Raw genomic sequence first — 21,128 nt, forward strand, 5'->3', positions numbered from 1 at the left:
TAGTATACCTTGACTTCAACTCTCATAAATATTCTTTAGTCATTTACACATATCAGTCACACGCACAGAGGGTTGAAGTCCAAAGACAATTCACATTGATGAGGGCAGGGCATCCCTGTATACAAAGTTAACATGAGATAATATTTTAAAGGTTGTTCAGATTGGGTTGGAAAACTTTCAGACTTTGAAAATTGCACTTTATGTGATGATCAAAAAGTATGAGGGAAGTGCAGATTCTCAAAATGTACTTAAAATGTTTAAATTTAGGGCCAATCTGTGTTGCACCAAACTGGAAGGAAGCCATCAGAGAGCTAGCTATTGCTTCCTGATTCTCTGCCTGGCCTCAGGTGCGGGTTAGAGTAACCTAGGAGCTGCCAGAGCACAACAGTCCATTAAGGACAGTCTGCCAGCTAAACATAGCTAGAGCACAGTGCACTCTGGCCACACCTCCTCCCTCTCCTTCTTCACCATCTAATATCTGCCCTCTACTATAAAATTGACTTCTTATTACTTGGGCCTTAGATGTCTCCATGTCACCCGCTCCCCACCCAGGGGCATAAAGAGTGGAGCAGGTGCAACCATCCCTCAGTTCCTTCACCAATACAGAATCCCAGAGGAGTAGGTCTCTGTAGTAGAAGGGAAGGAGGGCAGGTTGTGGAATCCATGTGGACAACACATCTCAAAGAACCACATTTACTGTACTTCAAGTAACTGTTCTTTCCTCTTCTAGTGATTGTCCACATGGATTCCAGTCTTTGTGACTAACAACCAGTTATTTGTTTGCTTGGAGATGGACAGTAGGAGTCCTACTTAAACAATGATTGAAAAGTAGTCCTACCAAAGCAGGCATCTGATCTGAGAATCTCTGCAAAACAGAAGTGTCTTGTAATGGTGTGGACTGAGATCCACATAGCTAATTTACAGTTTCATAAATAGCGATATTCTTCAAACAGGCAGCAGCAAAGGGTACCTGAGCTCTAGAGGAATGAGCCCTAATGTGGCTAGATGGATCTAAACTGGCTAACTTAAAAATGAGGAGACCCATTCTGAAATTGTCTGTGAAGATATGGCCTGACCCTCAACCCTTTCAGCAAAGGCCACAGACAGGGGTTAGCTGTGTTCCTGAATGTTTTTTTTCCTGTTGGTGGTATAATAATTCCCTTACTGTTTCAAGTGTCTGAAATTTAGCTTCTGCCAAGGCTGATTGAGGATTGGAGAAGAAAACTGGGAGATGAATGAATTGGTTCATATGGAACTTTGAAACAACTTTGGCCAGAAACTTGAGATAAGGCCTAACAGAAACCCTGTACTTATGGAGCACTGTAGAAGAGGGAACTCCCTTGAAGACCTGAATCTCTCCTACCCTTCCAGCTTATGTAATAGCTACTAAAAAGGCAGTCTTCACTGATAGAAACCTGCTCCCTATGCCACCTAAGGGATCAAAGTAGGGACCATCAACCCAGTTATTACAATGTGGAGGTCCCAAGCGGGAGGGGGCTCCAAAACTGGGGGAAAACATGAATAAAGAGGGTGAGAAAATACAGTATTGCCCTGGATTGCAGAGTAATGTTAAATGGCCCCTTACAGAACTGATAAGAAAGTCCCAATTGTTTCTGGGCTAGCACATAGTCCAATATTGGTAAAATGGGTCATGTCAAAGGAGACAGATGCTGCTGAGATGGACAAATAGAAAACCTCTTCCACTTAGGTTTATAAGTCTGGTTGAGGCTTTCCTGCTTTGGAGTAGAATGTTCTGAACTTCATCTGAACATCTTCTTTCAGTGGATGTCATCCAGCCAGCATCCAGGTTGCCAGATGTAATAATATTGGGCCTGGGTGTATGATGTGACCATGGTTCTGTGAGACTATGTCAGCCAGAGCAGGCAAAGTAATCGGGGATTGCACTGAGAGATTCACCATATCCAAACACCAGAACTGCTTTGCCTATGCAGGGACTATCATGATCATCAATCCTAGATCTTGCCTCAGTTTCCTCAGGACCATCAGTATGACAGGGACCAAGGGGAAAGCCTACAGCAGTCCCAGTGCCCAAAGGATAAGAAAGACATCTGACAGGTAACCCTGACTGGATCCTCCTCTGAGGCAGAACACTTCACACTTCTTGTTGTGGTCTGTAGCAAATAGGTCTTTGGTTGTTTTACTTTCCAACTAGTTTATCAAAGTTAATTTAAAAAGACAGAAAATGGTGTATCCTTTGCTTTTTTTCTTTTTTGATGCTAAATTTGCCATTTGACAGAAGAAAAGTTTCTCTTCCTTCCTCAAACAAATTACTGATGATTTCATCCATCTTAGGCTTCACGCTTTTGGTTTATGTTGTCACCAGAAACAACTGATAGAATAATGTCCTTGTAACTCATTAAAACCTATATAGCATTCTCTAGGGTATTACCTAATTTTTCACATGCCACTTTCTTGATATATGCACAACTGCACAAAGGTGTGGTATTAACCCTTGTCATCCTGAACTGCTAGTCATGATTAATGCATGACCATGTAATTATTACAAAATTAATTCCATCACAATTTATTGCATGATTATCTCAATTTCCTAAACCTTTCTACAAACTCCAAGAGGCTGCCTTGTTACCCATTTTCCTCCACACCAGGGAACCAAAGGAAAACAAGGAGACTGTTTTGAATAACAAGTTCCATCACTTTCTCTGCCAAGCTTTGAACACCAGCATCTGGTACAGCTGCTTTAAACTATGAAAGCCCTGTGTGCTTTTTTGACTGTTCTGCTTCATAAGGTAAAGTAACTGCAATGCCCTTAGGTTCTAGAGCTACTGTCTGTTCTGTGCATACCTACGCCATACATGTTCTGAAAACACCAACATTCATTCATTCATTCAATAACCCATTTCTTCCCTAGCTTTATCTCCCTGTATTTGGCACATAAACACCTGTGCCCAGTGTACAGCTTACAGAATAGTTTACCTAGTAAGATCATTGCTATTAGCAAGGGCCCACTGATTCTGGTAACTGGTTAATCATGGGATGTAAAAGACAGTCAGTCTCCTGCTATAGAAACCTGATAGTTCTGTGTGCACATTGCAGTGAAAGTAGAAAACAGACCCTATACCCTCATTGTGGAATCACTCACCATCTGAGTGGAAGTGGGACATTTAAGCAGAAATCCTGGTGTGAAATCCTGGCCTCATTGAAGTCCATGAGAGTTTTGCCATTAACTTCAATGGGCCAGAATTTTGCCCCGTTCCTAGCACAGCACCAGAGAAAACAGGCCTTACAAAGGGGAACTCCATCAATACTGGGGCAAAAGAATCTTTCTTCCCTCCTAAGCCAAGACCACAGCAGCAACTTCTACACAGCTTCTATTACAGCACTGCTACTGTCTCCATATTTGCCCTAAATGGGGTTGTCAGTGGATCCGCATAATCCTGAACCCATTAGCCACATTCCTTTCTTCCCCGCCTTCCTTTATCAGCAGCAACAGTGTTAGTAGTTCTTTTAGTTCAAATAAACGGAAATGGAACTGTGCAAGTAAAAATACATTTTTCAAATTAGAAAATATTTGTCACTGGCACACAAACCTTTTGTTTTTATCATATATCTATAACAAAGAAAGTAAAAGTGTGCATATGATGCCAGATACCTAAGTAATTTGCGAACTCTAACCTACCTTTTTGTTGGTCCTGAATGATACAAAGATATATTATCTTTCTTTATGGGTTAATTGTTTGGTTGAGATATAACAATTCTGTGTAGAGGAGAAAGGTAATATCACCAACATTTGGAAACTAAACCATTCTGTCAAATGACAGGGACGAGTCTAAAATCTTCAATTTTTCTGTAGAAAATAGCCAAGTGGACACAGTGTGTGCGTACGTGTGCATGGGTGGGTTGGAGGAAAGAAATTTGTTTTTTAAGCAAATTATTTGTAAAATGTTTTGAATAAAGGAAACAAGTGCACTGGAAAAGCAGAATGGTTTTTACTAACATGCCAACATAATCAGTTAATGTTAATCATTAATACACAGAGTACAACCTATTGTAGTTGCCAAAATACAGCTCAAATTAATACATATACCTTTATCTGTTGAGCATATAAAACATGAAAAGAATATTTAATGAAAGCTTATTTGTTTCCCTTTAACTTCAGCCACACAAGAGTGCAAAAAGTGCTAGAGACCAGCTAAACTGGGCAGGTAAGTAGGTCTACAGATAAAAGAACTTGGCTAAACTTAATCCCCAGTATAGCTCCATTGCTGCTATGGAAATGAAGGTGAGTAATGAGATTTCAAATGCTCTTGCCCAGTTAGTTAAGTTGCATTGACTTACATTGTATGACAAAGTAATATTCTTTTTATTTTTAAGTGTATTGAAAGTCTGTTCATTTTAAATTATAGTAAGGATTTCTTGTTTAAAACCAGTATTATATTTATATGTAACATACCTGACCTTTGCTAATGTCACAAATGCTTAATGTCTGTTTTAAATGTTAATGCTGTTTTGCATTTACTGTAAAATAAATGAACATGGTAAATACAAAAGTAATCTTTCTAATCATTTGCCTAATTAGATTTTTTTTACACAAACATACTACTATTATTCTAAATAGTCTCTCGGGCAGTGACTATTGTCTTGTCAGTAGAAATATATTTTTGACTCTAACCAAGTTTTATGGCCCTGGTTACATACACACACCTCTGCTTTTTTTATACCATAATCTACAAATCGGGAGTAAAAGTATTTCCTTTGTGTTTTTTTTTCAAAAGGGATATCGAGACTGTGGTACCAGGTAAAAAGCAATGCATTTTTCAATAGCTTAAATGTGTTTTACCTTTTCTCTAAAAAAATCACAAAGATGCTCCCACTACCTGGGGACTTTTCCTGGCGCACACATGAACAAATTAAAGTTCTGTTACATTACTCAGATGATGGGGGCAAGACGCTGAGAGTTGGTGGTGTTGAACCCAATTAAACTGTGTGTCAGCAGAGGTGGAGTTTACAACTGTCATGCCTCTTTTTCAGATAAAGTATAAAAGTTCAAGAAGCATACAGTGCTCTCCACTCTAGCTGCTCTGAATCTTGTGGTGCTTTAGTTATTTAATTAAAACAAAAACCACCAATGGCATTCCAGAGTCGAAACTACCTTACTGGTACAAGCTCCATTTTCCAGCCTATTGCACCCAGTCTAAGTGATTCAACCTACAGGAAAACAGTTATCCGAAAGTATCAGGCGCCGAGTGTCTATGGGGGAGCTGGTGGCTATGGCACCCGCATTTCCACCAGCACTAACTATGGTGGAGGCTTTGGTGGTGGCTTTGGCAGTGGATTTCAGCTCAACACCAGTGGTAGTGACATCCTGCTTGCTGGAAATGAGAAACTGACCATGCAAAATCTGAATGACCGTTTGGCTTCCTATCTGGAGAAAGTGCATTTTCTAGAAAAAGCCAACTCCCAGCTTGAAAAGCAGATCAGGGAGTGGTATGCAAATAGCTCCTCAACTACAAGGCATGACCACAGTCCATATTTTAAAACCATTGAAGACCTCCAAAACAAGGTAAGAAATCATAAAAGTATCCATTATTTTTGCAACTTTATATGCTTCTGTACTCCAATGATTAGAGAATGAAGAGAGTCAGCTAACTGTAGATTTTTTTTTTCAATTCACTGTGGCCTCACTGTAGGTTCATTAACCATTTAACTTTGGCAAGATGCAGGTTAAATTGTGATGTGATCAACTGACTGCACATTTTATATTGCTATAAAAATGTCTATGGATATGTGTAACCTAACAGTTCAAACTCTATCATAAAGGCTGAATTAATTCCTCTATAATTACACAATATAGGGTTTTTCAGCTGTAGATTTCAAAGTGGGGCTTCCAAGAGAAGATGTAATTATCCCTATTTTACAGCTAAGGCACAAAGAAGTAAAGTCACTTGCCCTAGGTCATAGACCAGACCAGGAGTAGGGGTGAGGATAGAACTCATGTCTCCTGACTCTCATTATATTGCCCTATCCAATTAGCCACACTCACAACTGGAGTGTGAGAATATAAAACGTTTTAATTCTTTCCTCAATGTTGTTGAAGGTCGGACACTCTAAGTTAAGACACTTACCTTCATCTTAATGTAAATTATTTCAGAAGTTCTAAGTACAGAGAAGGCTTTAAAGGTTTTGAAAGTGCTGTTACAGTTTGTCATAATCAACATATGAATGGATCACCAAACATTCAATGACAAATAACATCTTTCTTAATATCACTGAATTAAAAAAAAAACAAGATAAAGTGACATTAAGAATCAGATTTATACCTACAAAAGGCAGGAAATTTAGTGTAAATGGTAAAATTCCTTTCTTAGCTCATCTTAAATTGTCTATTAAAAAGGTCTCCCAGCATCCATTAATTTTATTTATCTATGTACAAGAGGGAGTATTAAAGATAGCATTTTGGTTATCTCTATGGATTGCCATGTATTTGTCACCTTCACATCAGACTTTCAGACTTTGTTTTTCTTCTTTTGTGAGAGTGTGTTTAATCTAATCTCTTATACCTGGACAACAGTAAATAAACAGATGGTTGTTACCTGGGAGGTGCTGTTTATTGAGGAAATCTAAAAATCTAAAGTTCTCTTTGCTGTTTCATAATTCACTAATTTCCCCAAGTAATTTCAGTTGTCATTTACTATTTACACAAAAACATTAATACTTAATCTTTTTTCAACTGTTAAAGTAGCAGTAAAAGAAAATGTCTCACAATTTTACATATCGGCCCCCGTGTTGCCAGTGTCACAAATATTACATTCCAAAGAGATGGTCTCTGACAGCAAGATGTTCAGCAATGTGGATTAAGGTTTTAAACTTTATTTTAAAATCCAGTTCATTGTAGATCTAGAGGGAAGTTGCTTTCTGACTACTATGCTGAGCCAACTAGGTGCAGCTTTCATTTACAGGAAACCCGTGTCTCTCCAATATCTAACCTATAGGCATTCTTCATGAGCTCCCATCTATATACCTGCAAAAAAATCTCCCTTGTCAAAATATCACCACAATATAACCAAATGTGTGGCTCCTAAGATTATGACATGATGAGGGAGGAAACTATAGAAAGAATCAATTCACATATATGACACCATACTTAATATAACATTTACATCATGGTTTTTGATGTTCCTGAAGCTTTTTCAAAAGTTTTTCAAAAAGTGGCCTGCTCTGTTAAACACTCTTCTTAATGTTAATAAAAATGGGTTCCTGTAGCGGGGTGGTCACCTGCTCCTGCCTGGAGGGGCTAAAACAACCTGGAAGAGGGCTGCAGCAGAGACAGCTAGGCTGATTAGAAAAGCAGCCACAGCTGTGGGCCGCCTAATCAGGGCCCAGCTGGCCCTTATAAGAGGGCTGGGGCCAGAAGCTGAACACACAGACAGTCTCTCTCTAGATGTTGAGAGGAATGGGTCTGGCTGCTGGGAGCTGAGCAGGGTACCTAAAGTGGAGCAGGGCTGGGGAAAGGCCAGAGAAGCTGGGGAGCTCCGGCCTGGAAAACCCCCAGGCTGCAGGCCTTGCTAAAGGCTGGAAAAGGTACTGGGGTTGTAGAGGGACAGCCCAAGGGTAGGCAGAGGCAGCAGGTCCAAACCCTCCTTGCCAATGATGAGTGGCCATTATACTGCAGTCTGCCCCAGTGAGCGAGGGCTAGACGGTGACTGGCAGTAGCCAAAGACTTAGGCGAGGTGGGGATAGGGGGTTGGCAGTTCCCTGGGGAAGGGAGACCCAGTGAGACTGCAGGGTACTGCAGGGGGCAGAACCCCGAGAGAAGAGGCACTGGGGTCCGGGAGGGACAGGGGGCCAGCAGCAAGCGAGACACCAGCCTGCAGAGGGCGCTCCTGAGTGGACAGAGCTAATTCCCAGGATGACCAGCAGGAGGCGCCGTGCCAGTGAGTCGTCGCCCCGCCACAGTTCTCCAGTCAATTTCATTTTTTTTCTGCTGCAAATGTGAGCCTTGAGATTTTGATAGGCCTCTCTTCAACACTGCCCACAGTTTGTTTTAATTTTTCTACGGACTTGAGATTTTTTTCTTGTTTACAGCGTCGAATGGTCTGGATCATACCTTTTGGCCAGCCTACAAGATATATTTTATAATGACCCTAATTTCTTTGTGACAGAGTCCAAGCGTATTCCACTCCAGGAATCGTTACAAAAAACACCTGCTATGTGGTGCAATCTGGTGAATTCCGAAGGCAAAAAAAATTAATTGGTCTTCAGATGTAGCTAAGATCTAGAATAAAAATAAGCCAAGGCAGGAACACTTTAGTCATATCTAGAGATGGGAATGAAATCCACCAGAAGCAGGGAAATATGCATGCGTGCATGTGTACACACACACAAACTGAAACATAATGTATGTGTGGGTACATGCACTAATGTTATTTACACTTTTCCTTCTATTTTATGTCTTATATCTCTTCCCTGGTCTTTCAAAGTTTGTAGTTTTCTTTCCTTTCTTCTTCCTCCGGTTCTGGAAATAAGCTTGAAACAATGGCAAAATGTCAACAATATCACGTACCATTCTTTGTAGAGACAGGGTTATAGTTTGTAATAACATAAATCAATATTTAAGTTAAGATTGCGACACAAATCACAAACAACTAGAAGTTCAATGTTTAGGACATCTTTTTCCTTAACTTAATCTGGGCTTCAATGTTTTTTTTTATCTTCATTTGCTTTGTCTTTTTGACAAAAATGTCAACAATAAAAAAGATATACTTCATGGAAAATACATAGACAGCTCTGGATGAAATAGAGCATTGTGAGTGGTCAATGGACTCCTCCTGCTTTATGAATATTAAGGCACACCTGAATTCTTGGTTTCGGAGCAGACACAAAGATCCAATAACTATATTACAAAGACTTTATATTATATCAAAAGTCTGATACTAAATTAGAGCCAGATTTTCAAAAATGCACTTGAAGAAATGAGTATGCGCATTCTTGATCTGAGTGAACACAGCTGCAATGAACACACAAATCCTAATTTGCATGCGCACACAGCTTCTGCAGGTGTGCAGAGATATCAAGCTTGCGAAGGCGCATTGGAGATTGAGTGTGTGCAGGTCAGGGTTGCACAAATGTTGATTGGGTTTTTTAAACAGTCAGGGCCTTATTCATTCCATCTGGCATTTGTTCATGCCATACAGCAACAAGTTCTCACTGCCGCTATTGACCTGCCTGCATTCTTATCAGCTTTGAGAACCATCCTAGCTATGGTCTATATACTCTCCTTCATGTTTAAACCCACCAGTAGAGAAAACGGAGAAATCAACATCTTTGCCCCTACACCCATGGAAATGAGTTTGTGGAGCATGGCGAAGCACATAGCCATGTATACACATAAAGACTGAGGATCCATGAGGTTCCACCCTTTTTGATCTCAGGTCTTTTGTGAAAAGGGCCTCGCCTACCTTTAGTAAATTGGCTCCACTTTCTCCCTCCAAGGGGAAGAGAAGCCACAGAGGAGAGTTAATCCTGCTTCTTGCTTCTATCAGCACTAAATACTCTCAGAAAACCACCAGTGTTTGAGTGGAGCATGTGATGCAAAGTGGATGCTCCCAGACGCCATACTTCTCATGAGCCTTGACACATTATGTAGACCCACAGACTTCTAAACACACGGTTAATGAGAGGGACTTCAGCAGGGAAGGGAAGGAAGGAAATGTCAGAGTCCTTGCTTTCTCCTTCCACTGCTTTTGGAAGATTCTTTTACTTAGATTTGATCTACACGGAAAAGTTATTGGCATAGTTACATCGGTCAAGGTTAAACTGCACCCCTGAGCAACGCAGTTATGCTGACAACCCTCTGACTCTGAGTCTAGACATAGCTATGTTGATGGAAATGTGCATCCATCGACATAACTAACATTATGGTGGTGGTGTTCCTGCACTGAAAGAAAAACTCCTTCTGTCAATGTAGGCTTCATCTACTCTAAGGGGCTATGCTGACAGCATATAGTGTAGTCTCCGAAGTGTACAGATAAACTTAGATTTTCTTCCCTTAACACCATAAGTTAGAGAGAAATGTATATGCCTACATATCAAAATTTTCTGAAAACAGAACAATCTGATTGCTGGCACAGATTCCATATTTTAAAATGTCATCCAAAGTTATTTTTATAACATTTAAATATTGGTTTGGTTTGCTTACTCCAGATGACTTGACAATCTATCATCTTCTTTTCCAGATTGGAGCTGCACATCTGGAAAATGCCCGGCTTGTCCTGCAGATCGACAATGCCAAGCTGGCTTCTGATGACTTTAGAATGAAGTAAGTTTCTATGATGAATTAATGTGATCTCCTCCCCACTCGTGTCAGTCAAGTGATCTCTTTAAAAGCCAGCGGGGTCTTCTGGGAAATGTGGGTTTTTTTAGGAGGGAAGTGAACCCCTTCAGATCACTGAAATTGAATAGTAATACAAAACAGATACATTACATACATCCCACCTGCCCTATTCCTATAGAGAAACCCTACAGATACACTTGTATATCTTGTCTTGGTAATAAAGTTATTGGAGTTAAAACTGAGAATTAAACTGTTTGTCCCTAAAGAGTCAGTAAAAAGGCAATTTGCAAACTGAGACAGTAATAGTTAGTGATTCTCTGAGACAGAACTACAGTCCTAGCTTATCACGGTAAAGCATATAAGTAATTACATATTAATATAGTAATTACGTATTAATTGCATATTAGTAATTACATATTAATGATGCTGGAATGAACATTTCTTTTCCAGGTATGAGAATGAGCTAGCAATCAAACAAAATGTGGAAAATGATCTTGCTGGACTACTCAGAGTCCTTGATGACTTGACCTTGTCAAAGGCAGACTTAGCGCTACAGATTGAAGGTCTGAATGAAGAGCTGACTTTCCTCAAGAAAAACCATGAAGGGGTGAGAGCAGCAGAGAAACTCATTTAGAATTCACACATTTTCTCAATGACATACAGAAAACATTTGACACATGCAAATCTTGTTCAGAATAATGAAAATTCCATGGTTAATCTGAAAAAACATAAACTTTAGAATTTGAGACATAAAGTGAAAAGATAAAACTATGACTGTTAACCAATCTTGGTTTCTCCCGTTCTTTTCAAGAGGTAGGATCACATAACTGAAATCTGGAATTAACCTGCTACTCTGTTAGTTGCTAACAGAAAGCCTGTTACTTTCACATAGGTTAGGCCTCCTTTGTTACAATCCATAACACAAAATGATTCCTCTTAGCAATCATAAATCATAGTATTAACTTTTTAATACCTACATTCTTTCTAACTGTGTAGAAAAATGACATTTTAGAGGCTCTGAAAATTAAGGCGTGATGGTCTTCCTTTAAAGAATATCCCTTGGTTCTATGGGCCACCACTACATGCAAAACCAGATAACTGGTAGCCAAGACTCCTGCATTCTATTCACAGTTCTGACACTGCTCACTATGACCTGGAGGAAATCATTTCACCTCTGTGTATCTCAGTTTTCCTTGCCATAAAATGAGGAAAATAGTACATCAGAGGGGTGTTGTGAGGCTTTAATTAATATTTGTAAAGTGACTGAGAGTCTCTGAAGAAAGGTGCTTACTCAGGCCTAGGAATTACTTTTATAGCTCTCCTATTTCTATGCATTTTGAATTTGTTTCTGTCTTAACATGACTACACATTTCTCTTCCTATTTAAAAGCTTAACTGATGTTCATAAATATAGAATTATCTATAATCATTATTGTTCGTAGGAAGTTGGTGAACTGCGTAAACAGTTAGGTGGCACAGTTAATGTAGAGGTGGATGCTGCTCCGAGCATTGATCTTGCCAAGATTATGGAAAACATGAGACAGCAATATGATAGCATGGCAGAAAAGAATCGTCAAGAGGCCAAAGACCGCTTTGATAAACAGGTAAAGTCTCACTGATCACATAACAGCAGCACCTCACAAGGAGTTCAGTCTAGATTTAAAATTGAACTTCACTGCCTTTACACCTTCTTTTCCATTCTTTGTATTTCAGACAGAAGAAGTGAACCAGGAAGTCGCTATTAATATTGAACAACTGCAAACCAAAAAAACGGAGATCACAGATCTGAGACGGACCTTCCAGGGCCTGGAGATAGAACTGCAGTCCCAGCTTAGTACGGTAAAACATATCTAAAATGTAACATCGGGAATATCTTTAACAGATAGTTGTTTGGATAAACGCAGGAACTACAAGGTCTTTCAATGTAAACATAATTTTAAAACACAAATAAGTAAGTCCTCTATTATTTCACCTTCTGTAGAAAAAGGCTTTAGAAGACACACTGGCTGAGATGGAAGCACTTTATGGTTCACAACTTGCCCAAATACAGGCTGCAATTGGCAATGTAGAGGCACAGCTGATGCAGCTTCGAGCTGACATGCAGAGCCAGAGTACTGAGTACAGTACTCTCCTGGACATAAAGACACGGTTGGAGATGGAGATTGCCACATACCGACGCCTACTGGAAGGAGAGGATAGTAGGTAAGGAACTGAGTATCTGTGAAGACTGTTGTTTAGTTCAGTTTTATAGCAAGTCAGCAATTATCCTAAATACTCTTTATAAAGGCTGCCTAGGGGTAAAAAGAGGACAGATGTTGAATTACACTTGCATTCAATAAAATGAATGGATAAAGGATGCTTCTGCATACTAAAATTTGTTCCTGCCAACCCTGGTTACTTTACTGGTGGTGTTAAGTCTGGCTGAAACTAAAGAGAATGAAAGTCAAAGACAAACAAGCAAAGCGAGAAGGTAATTATGCTCTAAAATAGAAAAATATTTGTATTTAAAAAAATTAGTACAAATGCTTCCCCCACAAAAAGTAACAGTGAAATGATCAATTACAAGTACCCTTGTTGCATATGGTAACATGTCTCTTCCAAACTATGGCACTGAACTGTTCAGCTTCTGGGGAAACCTGATTGGTAGCACAAGGGCGCTCTTCATTATCCTTTGCACCATGGATATCTCTGCAAAGCAGCATGGGGACTGGGGATGGTGACAATCTGGGACTTGGCCTGTGGGTCTGAAAACAATGTGGCACTCTTTAGTAAAGCAGGCTGCAGCCATTACTGCATTGTCACACCTCCTTGCAATAACTATTGCTGATCAATGATTGAAAGACAGAGAGTGTGTGTGTGTGTGTTCCGGAATGTACGGGGTAAAAATACCCTTCCCTTTCCCCTGGTGCACATGGTGGGTCAGTGCCCCCAACTGGTCTTGCCACTTTCTGTTGACTCGTTGGCTACTCTCAGGTAAGTCTGTCTCCCTTTTCCATTCCATTCCTCATAACACAAATGTGGTAGGGACTTTTCAAGGAGCCCTGCCTTCTTTTTCCTGCTGACAGACAGTCAGTCACCACATTCAACTGCAGAGAGGACATTCTAGAGCAGGGGTGGGCAAAGTTTTTGGCCTGAGGGCCACATCTGATATTGTCTGGCGGGCCATGAATGCTCACGAAATTGGGGTTGGGGTGCGAGCTCTGGCTGGAGGTGCAGGCTCCGGGGTGGGGCCAGAAATGAGGAGTTCAGAGTGCAGGAGGGGGCTCTGGCTGGGGCTGCAGGCTCTGGGATGGGGTTGGGGATGAGGGGTTTGGAGGGCAGGAGGGGGATCAGGGCTGGGGCAGGGTGTTGCGGTACGGGGGGGTGGCTCAGGGCAGTGCTTACCTCAAACGGGCCCCGGAAGCAGCGGCATGTCCCCCCTCCAGCTCCTATGCGGAGGTGCAGCCAGGTGGCTCTGCTGCATGCTGCCCCGACCGCAGGTGCAGTTCCTGGCCAATGGGAGCTGCGGGGGCGGCGCTTGGGGTGGGAGCGGCATGTGGAGCGGAGCCCCTTGGCTTCCCCAACACGTAGGAGGCAGAGGGAGTACATGCCGCTGCTTCCAGGAGCCGCGCGGAGCGGCCCCCGACCCGGCTCCCCAGCGGAAGCTCGAGGGCCGGATTAAAACGACTGGTGGGCCAGATCCGGCCCGCAGGCCATAGTTTGCCCATCCCTGTTCTAGAGGCTGCTAAAGAAGTTAATTGGTTCAGTATCCATCAAGCCTCATCATAGTACCTGCCACAAAGTTCATTTACTTAGGCTTTGTTCCATTCCCCCCGGAGATAACTGTTTGTAGAACTGAGTGAGATTAATCCAAGGAATTTAACAAGAAAAACCATGTTTAGCACATGCTTAAGTACCTTGCTGTATTGGGGCTTAAGTGAACAAATTAAATGTACAAAGATCAGTGATCTCAACATTTCTTAAATGTAATAAGCACCTTTATTTACAAAGTATGTTTTATTCATATATTTAGCAGACATTTCCAGCCAGAGATATCTACTATAGAAGAGCCTGAGAGAGGTATGTCACTTAAATTTTTGTTTTCATATTTTTAGATTTGGTTGCTACTAATTTGCATTAAAATGAATTAAGCTGATATAAAACAAGTTGAGGTGTATAAGTCTTTCAGATGCAAATATTAAATCAGTGAAATCTTATGGCAAAATTGCCAATTCAATTGTCTGACTATATAACTCTCAATGTAATGTTTCTGTTAAAAGCACCTTAGAACTATTCAGTTTGTACAAAACCCAAGCACCAAAATATGCTCAGGAGGAAGAAAAGATTCACTCAAAACAATGTTCTGTAAAAAGTTCTGGGTGATGTACAGGATGTTCAGTAATTAGAGAAACCATATTCTGTACACCAAGAAAGAAAGTTTATTTACTATCAAAAAAGAAGCTACTAGTGTCACCTCTGCAAATTCACACTTACGGGACTGGCGCCTCCTTGTGTTCAGCTGTATATTCTTCAAGAAATCACATGCATTGTCCTTGATGCTTCCCTTTTACATAGGTATTCCCCCACTTCCACCCTAGAACTGGCCTCAGCCCACACATGAATTAAACAGTACTACTTTGTTTGTTCTTTTCCATAATGAGGGATTTTTTCCAACACCCGGAAGTGTATCCTTCCATTTGCCCCAGCTATGACCGGCAGGCACTCTACTAATATGACACCTGAAAACCCAGAATTTTGAGTTCAGACTGAAATTAGCATATCATTTACACTTAAGAAGATGCTCCATATCTATTTTACAATAAATGGCACTTTCATTCTTAAACTCACTGTTAAACTGAAGAGCAAAATTATACATGATCAGTAATTTAACTTTTCTTTTTCATATGTGTTTCAAATTTCCTGACGTTCCACTTGATTATGCCAATGGGGGAGTAAGGGAGTCCTTCTAAATATGTTTGCTCAACAGGCTGGAAAACTAAAAGTATAGAGCTAGTTACTGAAGTAAACATTAAAAACGTATTACTCTTTTAATATAAATGTTTTAATTAGCACTCTGCAATTTTATTTCCAGAAATAAATAAAATTAGGAAGATCAAGACAGTCGTTGAGGAGGTGATTGATGGCAAAGTTGTCTCCTCCGAGACCAAAGAGATTGAAGAGAAGATATAAGCAGCATCAGCAGGGCGATGCCTCTGAACTTCTTAGAGTTGAAGGCAAAAATTACTTGATTAAACTTCAGTGGGAGTTGGATTGGACTGTTTGTGGCTATGTCTACACTGCAGAGTTTTGTCGCCAAAAGTTACTCTGGTTTAATTAAAATGCTTTGATTAAACCGCTTTTGTATGTCTATAGTATGCTCCTTGTATCAGCAGAGTGCATCCACATTAGCAGCTCTTGCATCGACACAGAGAGCAGTGCACTGTGGGTAGCTATACACTGTGCAACTGACCATAGGGTGCTTTGGGAAGGGTTTGCAATGCCTCATGGGGCAGAGACAGCATCACATGTTGCAGGTTTCTCAATCCCGTCGTTCCGTGGGCCCATGGACATCCTACTAGATTGCCAGCTGCTTTTCAACAGAAGTGTGTGATGGGAGGGGGGAGCGTGTGTGACAGGGAGCATGTGTGTGTGGGGAGACAGAGACAGAGTGTGTGTTGAGGGAGTGTGTGCGTTGGGGGAGAGTGAACAAAACTCCCCAACAAATCTCTAAGTTCAGACAGCCACCGGAAGCAACCAGGCCTGAGGCAGGAGGAGGGGGAGACCCCTGACATCAGCCCCCACCCTGGCTCTGCACAGCACAGCAGTGTCTCTCTCACACAAAAACAACAAGGAGTCCGGTGACACCTTAAAGACTAACAGATTTATTTGGGCATAAGCTTTCATGGGTAAAAAAACCTTATTTCTTCAGATGCATGGCATGCATCTGAAGAAGCCCAACATCTGAAGCCATGCATCTGAAGAAGTGGGTTTTTTACCCACGAAAGCTTATGCCCAAATAAATCTGTTAGTCTTTAAGGTGCCACCGGACTCTTTGTTGTTTTTGTGGACACAGACTAACATGGCTATCCTCTCTCTCTCTCTCTCACACACACAGACACAGACACACACACACGCCTCTGCCTGCCTGCCTCTGAATTCGTAGTGCTGTCAGAACTTCCCGGAGCTAGGAAAGGGGAGGGGGTACATGCCTGCAGGGCAGCTGAGTTCAAAATGGTGAGCAGAGCGGTCACAGCGGGCATTGTGGGATACTGGGAGAGGCCAGTATGGCAATATAACAAATGGCAGCATCTACACTGATGCTTTGTCACTTTAAGTTTGCCACAAAAAGCTTTATGCCTCTCGTCGAAGTGGTTTCATTTTGTTGCTGAAACTGAAGAGTTTTATCGAAAAAAGTGGCATTGCAGTGTGTACACCTCCACTGTTTCATCACCAAAAGCTGCCTTTTGACAACAAAACTCTGCAGTGTAGACCCAGTGGGGAGCTTTCTATTTACTTCAATGGCACTTGGATCAAGCTGAAAGAAAACTGCCATGTTATCTACTGGGAAACAACATGCTATATCCTCATTTTTTGTCCATTAATCAAAAATTGCTTTGCATCACTAAGTTACAAGGCACAAATATCCTTTAATAGCTCTTTACTTACATGGTGATTGGCAGTTTGATTACCAAATAAGGGCCATTCAGGGAGAGAATACTGTGTATAGACACAGTGTGCCGTGCTGTTAAAAATCCATGATTATTTCTGTTTATCTTAACCATGGTACATACGATTATAGCAATTACTATGGATCTTCTAAGAGTAATTAACAAATAATTTTCAGCAATATGCAATTACGATGTAGCTATATATTTATGAAAAAGCTTCATAAAACTGTAGTGATCATATAAGTACAAAAGACTTAGCATGATGCGTGAGCCATGTAGTTTAATGTTATTGAATCTTTCTTAAACTATCAAAATTGTTTCCTTTGTACTTCTGGTAATAAACTTTACATGTGACATATGGTATCTGTGTATCTGGTGTTATACTATGCAGCACACCGGTGCCTGCTTTTGCTGCGTGTGAAGATTAATGTGGTCCTTGTAGTTCCAACAATTCACCATACTCTAGTCAAAATATGCTAAGCCAAGTTTAAAAGAACGTCTCTTTTCACCTCTAATTAACTTTCCCTGCATCAAATTTATGCTACTTATTTTTATCCCTCAAATATACTCAACAATACTCAAAGGTACATGTAAACAAATAGATACATAGACAGTTCTAACATATTTTCAAAATCTGGACTAGTCAGGACAGGATTTCCTGACGGGATTTTCTTTTCCTCATTGAAATCTTTCTGATAGGCTGCCATCGATACTATTTTGTTGAGTCTTGTCTTTTTGCACAACTCTGTGATAAGCAGACACAATGTCACTGAAACCATTTACAAATCAGCAGTAGTAGCTAGCCAAGCCTATGAAAGATTGGTCTTGCTTTTTAGTCTTGGCTATAGGCCAGTTAACTATGGATTCCGCTTTCAAAGGATCTGGGGAAACTTGGCCACTTCCTTCCCAGTGTCCTAAATAAGGGTCTTTGATTGCTCCTATTTTACATCTTGACACTTTCATAGTGGGACTTGCATCTCTGAATTTTGTCAGCACAATTCCCAAGAGATTTTTATAACCTGACAAAGAATTGCTAAATATTGCAACATCATCCATATAAACCTATACAAAGTCTTGTAACCTGTTTAACACTTGATTATTGAGCCTCTGAAAGATGGCTCGTGCATTAATTAACCCAAAAGGTAACACTTTGAATTCAAAAAGTCCTAAATCAGTAATGAAGGTGGATTTTGTCTGTGCTTTGTTGTCCAATGGGATTTACCAATAGCCCTTTGTTAGGTCTAGAGTGCTTAGTGTCATTGACCAGGACATAGGCGGTCTGACCTAGTGATCAAAGCAGCAGTTGGGAGCCAGGAGGCAGGCCAGATCTGGATATCCATGGACCAGAATCTGAGATAGGCCAAAGGGCAGACCGAGAGTCAAGTTGACAGGAGATCAGAGTCCAAGACAAGCCAGAGGGCAGACCAAGCCATGTGTCAGGAAGCAGGGAGACTCAGGTTATCAGAGCCTGAGACAGGTCATGGGGCAGATCAGGGTCAAGAAGAGGGGCAAAGTTGGGATACCAGGAAGTCAGAGTCAGGCAGCAGGAGCAGGGTTACAAATCACTCTAGTATTTGAATGCAGGAGTAATGAAATGTTGTTATCCTTATTGTACAAGTAAAGGGCAGCAGAACTGTGCTTAACATGCCCTGATTGAGGGGGTCACCCTAAACTGAACCTCGTTTGCTAAGCAGGGGGTAGGGATGCCAAATCCCAGGGAAGATGAGATTGAGTGGGAACAGTTGTTCCTAGTGGTGGTGTGGCTGCTGCCTAGAGAGTCCTAGACACCATTTGGCCTATCCTTCTCCAGCATTTAATGACAGAGCTGATTAGACTCAATTAAGAGCCCTTGTTTCCAGCTGGTGATTCCTAGAGCTGCCCTGATTGCTGAGCAAGTCTAGGGACTAAGCCTTAGACTTAGACTTTGTGTAGGGACAGAAAAAGGCAACCCAGAAACTGCACTGGCAGTGAGATTCCCACTATCTGCTGAAATCACTGAGAGCTGGGTTAGTGGTGGAACCTCCGAATGTGATGTCACAGCAGAAAGAGGCAGCGGGATGGCAGCCAATGGCAGCAGAGGACAGCAGCAGCAGAGGCCCCTCCCCCCACCCATGAACACCTCTGAACTCTGGGTCTTCACTAACCAAGGACTACCAACTTTGAGTGAGGTGCCATGGAGGGAAAGGAGAGTGGTGTGTTAAGGGACATTCGTTTGTTGGACTTTCATGCTGCAAGATGAAAAATTGAGGCAAAGGACACTGCCCAACCCACTGTGGGGTGGGTGTTCGCCTATGGTCATGTACTTTTGATTATGGTTGTGGTGTTTTCCCAAATTAATGTTGTGTCCCCTTTTCCCTTTTACTAAAAGTTTGATTTTGTTGTACACACATGCGGTGCTTGAGAGAGGCACGCACAGGTGGCGTTTAGTTTTCCCAGATTACTGTGGGCGGGCTCAGGCCAGTTCTGTTTTCTGTTGTTAAGAGAAATCCCTAAACATTGAACCATGCCCTTACTGCTGCCGACTCAACCTCGCAGAAGGGTTACACATGAATTCTGCATTTTGTGCCTTTCATCAAGAGTAGACCAGCACCAAGTCCCTCTGCATCAAACGATCGCTCACAGGCATTGCGGTCATACCACAGTTTCCATGCAGTTGGCTTTTAGTGAGGTTTTGCTAAATAATTTCCATCATAGTTTCTAAATCTTTCCTAAATTTCTGTACATATTCAGCCAGTGGTTCCCCTTCTACCTCAGTGCCATCGTCCCAGGAGTTCCTGATGAGGTCCAATGGCCCTTCGCATGGGGTGAACTCTGTGGACCCTTGGGGTACATCCCTGTAAGTGAATAATTTCTCTTCTTCTTCTTCCGCATGTCTGGTGTAGAGCAGCAACTATAATTTCACCTGAAGTTGATTGAGCCAAATGGCTACGACAGGAGTAGCAGAATTTATTGCAGTAATGCCTCCTTCATATTTATAAATTGGGCAGTAGGTAGTGATATGTTTGATGGCCTGTCGTGAGGAACCATGCCAGTGAGTCCCTGATTTTCCATTTGTGCATTAGATGTCCGCATCTACCATGGTTGGTTTGGATTCGGTTCAGAGTTGACCAAGATGACTGTGGAAGGTCAAACCCAGGAACCTTCTGCATGGGATCTGGCACAAGGTGCTTATTTTTTAAGTCTTGTTTAGCCCAATCTTCTTTCCAAGCCTCCTTCTGATCATAGCCTGATTGCCTGAGGGCAAATGAATTTGCACAGAAAGGCTTGCGGAACTTAAGACGTTGCGGTGGGGGGGCGCTGTCAAGGTCTTGGCAGATAGGAAGACATCTGTTTTCCTGGATTTGCTTAGCTTCGTGGAATGTCGCAGCAGTTTGGTGTATCGGCGGAGGAGCGATGTTAGACAGAACAGGTATCCATGGTGTTGGAGTCGACTTAAGGGTTCCCGTGATGCAACGCATCACTATATTCTGCTGGGTATCCACAAGTCGCATGTGGCTGCATCTGCTCCATACCAGTGCACAGTATTCAGCTACTGAATATACAAGTGCTATTGCAGATATTCGCAACACTGATGCACCCCAGGTTGTATCTGCTAGTTTCTGGATTATGTTGGCTCTCGTTTTTATCTTTACAAATAAAAACGTAACATTACGTGCCTGTCATTTGACCTCTTGGCTGCATACATTCTCGACATAAATTTTAGAGTCCCATTGACCCTTTCAACTAAATCGTTTGTCTCCCCACACGTTTTACCCCACACATCTGCCATAATTCACCACGTAACTGGGACATGAAATGTGACTCATAGTCTGAGCTCTCCTCTGGAAAACCTACTCATCTGAATTCAGTGAACAGAGCCCCCTACCCCTGGTTTCAGCCTCTATATTAGAATAAGCCACTGCCTCTGGGTATCTAGTGGCAAAGTACAATACTACCAATATACATCTCTTTCCTATTGGCGTTGGCCAGGTCATTGGCCCAACTACATCAATGAGAGAGCATAAGCATGAGAATGACTCTATAGCCTGGTGATTAGAGTACTCACTCAGGATGTGAGTGACCCACAAGCCAGTCCCCCTGCTTGAATGGCTTTTTAATTATTTATATTATCCACAGTGCCACAGCTTCCATAGGAGAGATTGAAGGATTTCCCACATCGGAATATCCCAT

The 21,128-nt window shown here is 41.6% G+C and overlaps 1 protein-coding gene across 2 annotated transcripts; it reads left to right on the plus strand.

Moving 5' to 3' along the window:
* Positions 1-5,107: 5,107 nt before the first annotated feature.
* Positions 5,108-15,480, plus strand: LOC135894429 (keratin, type I cytoskeletal 20-like). 2 transcript variants are annotated; one of them, XM_065422507.1, is made up of 8 exons: positions 5,108-5,542; positions 10,215-10,297; positions 10,763-10,919; positions 11,754-11,915; positions 12,025-12,150; positions 12,293-12,513; positions 14,324-14,370; positions 15,383-15,480. In XM_065422507.1, exons 1-8 carry the CDS (start codon positions 5,108-5,110, stop codon positions 15,478-15,480), a joined length of 1,329 nt encoding a protein of 442 aa, XP_065278579.1. The 2 variants fall into 2 exon arrangements, with proteins under 2 accessions (XP_065278579.1, XP_065278581.1); XM_065422509.1 differs by having other exon boundaries at positions 5,210-5,542; positions 14,327-14,370.
* The last annotated feature ends 5,648 nt before the right edge of the window (positions 15,481-21,128 follow it).

Source organism: Emys orbicularis, chromosome 25, assembly GCF_028017835.1.
Source record: "Emys orbicularis isolate rEmyOrb1 chromosome 25, rEmyOrb1.hap1, whole genome shotgun sequence".
In the NCBI taxonomy this organism is placed as follows: Eukaryota; Metazoa; Chordata; order Testudines; family Emydidae; genus Emys; species Emys orbicularis.